Source organism: Hordeum vulgare, unplaced genomic scaffold, assembly GCF_904849725.1.
Source record: "Hordeum vulgare subsp. vulgare unplaced genomic scaffold, MorexV3_pseudomolecules_assembly, whole genome shotgun sequence".
NCBI classification, from domain to species: Eukaryota; Viridiplantae; Streptophyta; class Magnoliopsida; order Poales; family Poaceae; genus Hordeum; species Hordeum vulgare.
In genome coordinates this window covers 7,980-17,571 of record NW_025422625.1, presented here as the reverse complement: position 1 = coordinate 17,571, position 9,592 = coordinate 7,980, and the positions used below count along the sequence as shown (strand labels likewise).

General features: G+C 36.3%; 1 protein-coding gene and 2 non-coding genes across 3 annotated transcripts; 2 read left to right on the top strand and 1 right to left on the bottom strand.

The window, feature by feature from the left end:
* Nucleotides 1-1,332: 1,332 nt before the first annotated feature.
* Nucleotides 1,333-7,492, bottom strand: LOC123421455 (30S ribosomal protein S18, chloroplastic). The gene has a single exon (XM_045107542.1). It carries the CDS (start codon nt 7,431-7,433, stop codon nt 6,921-6,923), a length of 513 nt encoding a protein of 170 aa, XP_044963477.1. The 5' UTR covers nt 7,434-7,492; the 3' UTR covers nt 1,333-6,920.
* A 1,326-nt stretch (nt 7,493-8,818) lies between these two features.
* On the top strand, nt 8,819-8,892 carry TRNAP-UGG. The gene has a single exon. It is a non-coding gene; the product is annotated as a tRNA-Pro (tRNA).
* A 139-nt stretch (nt 8,893-9,031) lies between these two features.
* Nucleotides 9,032-9,105, top strand: TRNAW-CCA. The gene has a single exon. It is a non-coding gene; the product is annotated as a tRNA-Trp (tRNA).
* The last annotated feature ends 487 nt before the right edge of the window (nt 9,106-9,592 follow it).

The following is a 9,592-nucleotide window of genomic DNA, read 5'->3' as shown; positions in this document are numbered from 1 at the left end:
AAGTGTAATAAATAGAGAATTGGATCATGTCACATGACTGATTCCATTTCCACTCTATGGGATCTTACGGAGCCTGTTCATGGATGACATGGTTGCGGTATGATCATAGAAGATATTCTCCTCAAGTGAACCAGCCTATCCTTCCTAGGTAGGGGACTTACATGTTGATTGGATGCGGAGACACCTTTGGTTGTGAATTCTAATGTGGCAGATCCAATTCTTTATCTGCATGGCCAAATCAATAATTCAAGTCACACACTCCCATAATCCGCCTTTTTTCTTTCGTAAAATTAACTTCAACTATTTGTATCGTATAAAAATACTTCGGAGTTGAAGAGAAGTATCCAAATGACATGTGTTATTTTACAATAACCCATGCTTGTAGCAATGAAATACCACAACCTACCCGATATGATATATGAGAATTAGAATTCTCTATGATATGCCTTCCCTATAAAGGACCCGAAATACCTTGCTTACGTATCATTGGAAAGTGCATTAACATAAATACGGCAGTAAGCAGAGGCAGTACAAAGGTATGTAAACTATAAAAACGAGTCAAAGTGGATTGGCCCACACTAGCACTTCCGCGTAATAACTCCACTAAAGGCGATCCTATTACCGGAATGGCGTCAGGTACACCTGTCACAATTTTGACTGCCCAATAGCCAATTTGATCCCAAGGCAAAGAATAACCAGTTACACCAAATGATGCAGTCAAAACAGCCAAAACCACACCTGTCACCCAAGTTAATTCACGGGGTTTTTTAAATCCCCCTGTGAGATACACACGAAATACATGCAGGATCATCATTAAAACCATCATACTTGCTGACCATCGATGAACTGATCGGATTAACCAACCAAAGTTGGCCTCGGTCATTATGTATTGAACCGAGGAAAAAGCCTCTGTAACGGTTGGTCGGTAGTAAAAAGTCATAGCAAAACCGGTAGCGACTTGTACTAGAAAACAAGTAAGTGTAATTCCCCCTAAACAATAAAATATGTTGACATGGGGAGGAACATATTTACTAGTTATATCATCCGCAATTGCCTGAATCTCAAGACGTTCCTCAAACCAATCATATACTTTATTGAGATAGGTAACTAACCCACGCCCCCCTCTAAGAGCCGTATATGAAAATTTCATCTCGTACGGCTCAAGCAGAAACACACAAATTTTCAACGAATATTAGAAAAAAGGTTCAAAACTTCATCAGCCACTGAATCGGGTCGATTTGCCTTGAAGATAGCAAATAAAAAAAATCCGGAATATCTTCTTTGTGATGATAATGCCAAAAAATCTCAAGTTGGCGCGTCTTTCTTTCTTCCTTTCCCTTATGTTGGTCATTAGAGGCTTCTTGACTTTTCTCTTCCCTATTTTGGATTTTTTTTTATGCGTAATATAGAAATTATCTTGTTGTGATCCTATGAATCAGTTCAATTAAAACCTTAGATTCATACTAGAGCCACGATGATTTAGTCTCAAGCTAAACAAAAGGCAAGGGTTCTTCGAATAAGAACCGCTTGATAATCATTTATTGAAATTGAATCAGTGTAATGACTCGACAAAATCGATAGAAAAAAAGTTGTCTTTTGGGCAAACAAAATTGTAAGGAAGAAAATTTCTTTTTTATTTTTATTTAAGAACTACTTGAATTTTTCAGTCTGGTTGCGAGGTCTTAATAGTGAGTATGAATCATAGTTCCATTTTTTTTGATCCACTCTATCTATTTCGTGTTCCAGATACTAGAATAAATAATATCTGACGAATTAGAATCATCTTGATAGAGATAACAGGCCCTTTCTATGTATTATCAATAGGATCAATTCTAACAAGTCACACACTCATATTCCAGAGATACCGAAACAAAAAAATTCCGCGGTCGAACTACCATAATATCTAGAAATGTAGAGCTTAAACTAGAAAGGCTTTTTTGGATGGAAAAACTCTGACTTCCTAGTTTTAGTTAGTAGAAACCTAATTGGTTAAAATTCCATCCAGTAAAATGGAAGAATTATAAATTTCTAAAATGATAGATAGGAATATAGCGAATAAAGCCATTGCGACCCCCATAAAAGGAGTAGTCCCCCAACCCGGGGCGACTTTCCCATATTCCGAATTCAAGGGTTTCAGTAAACTACCTGCACCAGTTCGTTTTGGCCTAGGTTTAGAACTATCTTCAACGGTTTGTGTAGCCATAAATTATATTTAATCATTGGTGTTGACTTTGTATACTATTCCGTTGTAGTTGTAAATACACGATCTTTTCGTAGATCCATTGTAATCTTGAAATTCTATAAAAATGGAAACAGCAACTTTAGTCGCCATCTCCATATCTGGTTTACTTGTAAGCTTTACTGGGTATGCCTTATATACCGCGTTTGGGCAACCCTCTCAACAATTAAGAGATCCATTCGAAGAACACGGAGACTAATTTAAGTAAGAAGTCCCCCTATCTGGGAGACTTCTTACTTAAATGAAATTATTTTATTCTTTTAGTTGGAGTTGGTGGAACCTTAGGTGGTTCTCGGAAGAAGATAGCGAAAAAAATTATCCCTAAAGTCGAAACTAAAAGGAACGTATAAACCAATGCTTCCATAGATTCGATCGTGGTTTATTTACAATTATAACTTCCACACCTATTCATTTGTCATTTGGGAGAATTTCCCATATAAAGAAAGAAAAAGAGTCAAAGAAAGGATGGGAGATGTCAAATCAAAAAAGAGAGGTGAAAGATACCATAACAATGTGTATCAGACTGCCTGTTTCTTTGTAGTTGGATCTCCCACTTTTTGGAATGTTCCAAATTCCACTTGAGCATCCAAATCTGGATCAATACCAGCAAAAACATCTCGGAACAATGTTCTAGCGCCATGCCAAATGTGTCCGAAAAAGAAGAGCAAAGCAAAGGTAGCATGACCAAAAGTGAACCAACCCCTTGGACTGCTGCGAAAAACACCATCGGATTTCAAAGTAGCCCGGTCTAATTCAAAAATTTCCCCTAATTGAGAACGCCTCGCATATTTTTTTACAGTAGCAGGATCAGAATAATTTACTCCATTAAGTTCGCCACCATAGAACTCCACCGTTACGCCTACTTGTTCAACACTATATTTGGATTCTGCTCTTCTAAAAGGAACGTCCGCTCTAACAATTCCCTCCTCATCTACCAAAACAACCGGAAATGTTTCAAAAAAAGTAGGCATACGGCGTACAAAAAGCTCACGTCCTTCTTTATCTCTAAAGACGGGATGTCCTAACCATCCAACAGCTATTCCATCCCCATTGTCCATTGAGCCCGCTCTGAATAATCCCCCTTTTGCCGGATTATTACCAATATAATCATAAAAGGCTAATTTTTCGGGAATTTTAGACCAAGCTTCTGATAAACTAAGATTTTCGGCTAAACCATTGCTAACTCTTCGATATATTTCTTGCTGAAAGTATCCCTGATCCCACTGATAACGAGTAGGCCCAAATAATTCGATTGGGGTCGTTGCTGACCCATACCACATAGTTCCAGCAACTACGAAAGCTGCAAAAAAAACAGCAGCGATACTACTGGAAAGTACAGTTTCAATATTGCCCATACGTAATCCTTTATATAGACGTTGAGGCGGACGGACACTAAGATGGAATAAGCCCGCTAATATACCCAATGTACCCGCAGCAATATGATGAGAAGCTATTCCCCCCGGAACAAAAGGATCAAAACCTTCTGCACCCCACGCTGGATTTACAGCTTGTACTTTTCCAGTTAGTCCATAAGGATCGGATACCCATATCCCAGGACCATACAAACCCGTTACATGAAATGCCCCAAAGCCAAAGCAAGCCACCCCTGCAAGAAATAAATGAATTCCAAAGATCTTGGGCAAATCCAAAGAGGGTTTTCCCGTCCGCTCATCAGAGAATATTTCTAGGTCCCAATATACCCAATGCCAGATCGCTGCCAAGAAACACAAGCCAGAAAACACAATATGCGTAGCTGCCACACCTTCATAACTCCAAATACCCGGATTTGTTACAGTTCCTCCTGAAATACTCCAACCACCCCACGAATCCGTTATTCCTAAACGAGTCATGAAGGGAATTACGAACATACCTTGTCTCCACATTGGATCCAGAACAGGATCAGAGGGATCAAAAACTGCTAATTCGTATAAAGCCATTGAGCCAGCCCAACCAGAAACTAGAGCTGTGTGCATTATATGCACCGCAAGCAATCGACCCGGATCATTCAATACGACAGTATGAACACGATACCAAGGCAAACCCATGGAAATACCCCTTTAGCAAAGAAAAATAGACACGATGTCGCTTTATTTTATCGCATTGAAAAAGATTATCCATTGTACCTAACCCTTCTAGGGGATTCTGTGTCAGAAAGCGCGAATATTTATTTCATTCCATTAAAAATAAGAAGCCAATTCTGTTCATAAGAAGAAAGAGAAGCAGATCTATTCTATACTCGATAAGTGCCAATATGCAATGGGTAACTTGGCCAATTTGGAAAAAACGAAGAATAGATCGCTACCCCTCTTTGTTTAGCATTCGAATCACCCATTCCTTTTTCTTTATTCAATCTGTCTTACCTTTCTTATATGTATAACCTTTCCATCTATGTATTAATAGAATCTATAGTATTCATATAGAATAGAATAAGAATAAAATAGAATAGAATAAGAATAAAAATTAAGACAATAAACTGCAGATTCTTTCTTTCTGTTCCATTCTTACGTTTCCATATTAAAGTGTTTCTTACTTAAATTTAATAATATTAATCTAATATGCCCATTGGTGTTCCAAAAGTACCTTACCGGATTCCTGGAGATGAAGAAGCGACTTGGGTTGACTTATACAATGTTATGTATCGAGAAAGGACACTTTTTTTAGGTCAAGAGATTCGTTGCGAGATCACGAATCATATTACAGGTCTCATGGTATATCTGAGTATAGAAGATGGAATTAGTGATATTTTTTTGTTTATAAACTCCCCAGGCGGTTGGCTAATCTCAGGAATGGCTATTTTTGATACGATGCAAACGGTGACACCAGATATATATACAATATGCCTCGGAATAGCCGCGTCCATGGCGTCCTTCATTCTGCTTGGAGGAGAACCCGCCAAGCGTATAGCATTCCCTCACGCGAGGATTATGCTTCACCAACCTGCTAGTGCTTATTATCGGGCAAGGACACCAGAATTTTTACTAGAAGTAGAAGAGTTACACAAAGTTCGCGAAATGATCACAAGGGTTTATGCACTAAGAACAGGCAAGCCTTTTTGGGTTGTATCCGAAGACATGGAAAGGGATGTTTTTATGTCAGCAGACGAAGCCAAAGCTTATGGACTTGTCGATATTGTAGGGGATGAAATGATTGACAAGCACTGCGATACTGATCCAGTGTGGTTTCCGGAAATGTTTAAGGATTGGTAGTGTCCGGATTTCTTGTAAAGTTATTTCACAGCTAAATTCGTGTTTTCCTCGATTTAATAGAAAATAGAAAGACTTCATGATGAGCAATCATCAGGTTAAGATGGATCTAAACCAATCCATTTTTTTCTATATACATACAACATGCCAACGGTTAAACAACTTATTAGAAACGCAAGACAGCCAATACGAAATGCTAGAAAAACGGCTGCGCTTAAAGGATGCCCTCAGCGTCGAGGAACATGTGCTAGGGTGTATGTGCGACTCGTTCAGATCATGACTTCAAACAAATATAAAAAAAATTTGAAGTATCCCTGATTAGTACCAATGAATAGGATATAGCTTCTCTATCCTAGATTTCTATGGTATATGGAATTTCTGGTTTCCTTTGGTGCAAATCGAATTATCTAAATTTGGAAATAAGAAGCAATTCTCCCATTGGTAGCAAATGGTTATCCATTAAGCGGAGGAAATAGTAATAAAAAGAAAAAGGCTTATGCTCTTTTATCTTATAAAGAACGGACTAACAGGGTCAGCTACTTAGCCAACTTTCATAATTAAATACCGTCACTGTATGGATAACTCTTATTGTGAAAAGAGCTATTTACTCTATAATGGATAGGTAGAGCCAAAGAATGTGAACTATACAAGTTCGTAATACTTTTTGATGAAAGAAAGGGCTCCGGTGTATAGAGAGGGCCTCACCGTTTAAAAGGGAACCATAGAAACGATGGAACCCACTATTTTTTTTAGTATTATTTAGAATGAATTTGTTATTTCGTATAGAAATAACTGAACGGAGTGGAATAAAAAATCGTGGTTGGGAAGGTTACTATAGCAAAAGCCATTGGAATTAATATTTTATATATCGGAATAATTAGTTTTGTTATTAATGAGAAAAAGGGTGGCTAAAAGAAGAGAAATCATTAGTTATTCATTAAGGTTAATTTGATTCAATGACCAGAGTTCCGCGAGGATATATAGCCCGGAGACGACGAACAAAAATGCGTTCATTTGCCTCAAACTTTAGAGGGGCTCATTTAAGACTTAATCGAATGATTACCCAACAAGTAAAAAGAGCTTTTGTTTCCTCTCATCGAGATAGAGGTAGGCAAAAGAGGGATTTTCGTCGTTTGTGGATCACTCGGATAAACGCAGCAACGCGGGTATATAAAGTATTCGATAGTTATAGTAAATTAATACACAACCTGTACAAGAAGAAATTGATTCTTAATCGTAAAATGCTTGCACAAGTAGCTGTATCAAATCCAAATAATCTTTACACGATTTCCAATAAAATAAAGATCATCAATTAAAGGTATAAATAAAGTAATATACTGGAATAATAAAAGATGAATTCCCGGAGAGGGAACTCCGGGAAGATACAATAAATTAAGATTAAGTGGTAGGAATCGACGAGCTGGATTACTTTCTTTATAATATATATAGGTCTGGCCCTTGCGAATTCGAATAAAACATCAACAATCGGAACTTAAGTTCCGGTTGTTGTTTCTTAAATTTTGGTTGTAGTTTCTTAAGTTTCGATTGGAATTGTACTTTTGCGTTAATTGAGGAATATGTCTATTTTTTCTGGGTCTAGAACCTGTAATTATTGAAATTGACTGGGCTTGAAATTGTTTTTCGTTCTCATAGTTACGAAACGGTAAAAAAGATAAAATACGAGCCTGTTTTATAGCAAGAGTAATTAATCGTTGTTGTTTCAAGGTTAATCTATTTATTCGTCTCGATAATATTTTTCCTTGTTCACTAATAAATCTATTAATTAAACTCATGTTTCTATAATCAATTCGATCTCCCGGGCCAATCCGGGGACGCCTACGAAAAGGTTGTTTAGATTTACGAAAAGGTTGTTTGAATTTACGAAAAGTTTGCTTGGATTTACGAAAGGGTTGCTTGGATTTATTAAAAGTTTGCTTGGATTTACTAAAGGGTTGCTTAGATTTAAGAAAAGGTTGTTTAGATGTATACATGATTTATTCCTTATTTAATTTAAAATTGGAAAATGCACTTCTTTATTTTATTAATTTAGGATCCAGAAGAAGTAGTTTTTCTTTGATCCATATCTTATTTGATTCATATTTATAGTATATGAATACCCTCTATACATATGAAATAATATCGACCGGAAATCAGATGAGTTGATTTGTATTTTGTATTCTATACTATGTTTTATTTATATATAAAATATGAAGTTCTTACTCTTTCTGTTGTTTGGAAAGATCGAATACACGATGTTCCTATTTCTTTATTTCGTGATGAGTCGTATGCTTGCGACAATAACGACAAAATTTTTTGAATTCTAATTGTCCGGGTGTATTGTGGCGATTCTTTTGAGTACTATATCTAGAAATCCCCGTCGATTCCTCATTGGCACCTTTTCGAACACAACTGATGCATTCCAAAATAACTCTGATTCTAACATCTTTTCCCTTGGCCATGAACCTCCTTTTCCTTTTGGATTGACTTAATTTAATTCTTCTACTTATTCTTTTATTCTTCTATTTTGAATCCGAAGAAGAAGAATAAAATTCATTAGAATAATTTTTTTTTATTCTTAAATTAAGTAATAAAAAATAGAGAAATAATTAAAGAATACAATCCTTGTCGAATTAGCAAAGATTTTGGTTCGAAATCCTTTCATTTAATTAGTCAGCCCCGCCTTTTTCTATGCTCTGATTTCTGAGGCCTGATTTAGCTTGGGTACCCCTTTAAATTGAATTTCTATTTTTAAAAATAGGGTTTACCAAATTTTTAATGACTCTGAGGTTCAACCCAATCCATCTTTTCTTTCTTTTTCCTTCCGATACTAAAAAAAGATTGAAAAGGATAAGATAAAATTTTGTCATATCACGAAGAAATCTATCCCTCCCATAGCAATAACTAGAATTAAAAAAAAGGGAATGACAAAGCATCCGGGAATAAACGATTAATTTCTATCAATAAACCTGCTAAAGCACCAAACCATAGAGTACTTAGCACGGGTGCTACAGAGAGATATGTTTTTATATCCCGCATTGAAAATCCTCCTTCCTTGTTGGAATACATATATGATCATAAACTTATGCTATATATAAACTGAACCATAATCGACGAAATTTTCCGAAATTGTCCTATCCCTAAAAAATAAAAAGATGACCCCTTCTTCCTATATATTATCAAGGAAAAGTAATCTTTCTTTTATAGGCGAAATTCTATTGGATTTTAGCTGTATATAATTCCTTAATTATATGAGACCAAAAAGAAGAAATGACACGAGGGTTCTATATATAGATAGAGAAAGAATAAGAAAATTATGATGTGGAAAAGAAGACAGGAATTGTGTACAATGGCATTGCACAACAATTTAATTTGGAAAAGGGATGTAGCGCAGCTTGGTAGCGCGTTTGTTTTGGGTACAAAATGTCACAGGTTCAAATCCTGTCATCCCTACCTATTACTTCTTTCTTCTTTATAGGCAGTAGCAACGAGATCAATTAAAGTAAAGTGGGTATAACTGGAATTTGTGGAGACTATACGTACGTGAGATACATTAGGAATAGAAAAAGATTTTCTTTTTGAATGAATGAAAGCGCTCTTAGTTCAGTTCGGTAGAACGCGGGTCTCCAAAACCCGATGTCGTAGGTTCAAATCCTACAGAGCGTGATTCCATCTATCTTATGTCGAAGCAGAGTAAAATAATTTAACAAAATTGAATTGTAACTCCAATTTGACCTCCTCCAGACCAGAGAGGAGGTCAATAAAAAAAAAAAAATGACTCAATCAAAGATCCAACTGATCCCCACGCCTGTATTGCAAATACGCAGTCACGAATAATCCCGCTAAAGTAATAGGAATTAGGCCTAAGACGATTCCAAATAGAAAAACTTCAATCATTTCGATTTGTTCGGGGGGATAAAAAAAGAGGTACGATCTATCCCTAAATAGTACTCTAAATTATCCACGAATCTCAATGACCAAGAAAAGAATTCCTAATTAGTCTGGAAAAGAGTCGTAGAATATCAGGAATCCCAAAGAAAGATTTTGCTTTTCTGAATTATTATTATTCAGTCAATTCAAATAAGACGTATCTTGTTCAAGCCAATAAATAGAGCTGGGGTTATAGTTAAAGCAGCCAGTAGAAAACCGAAAT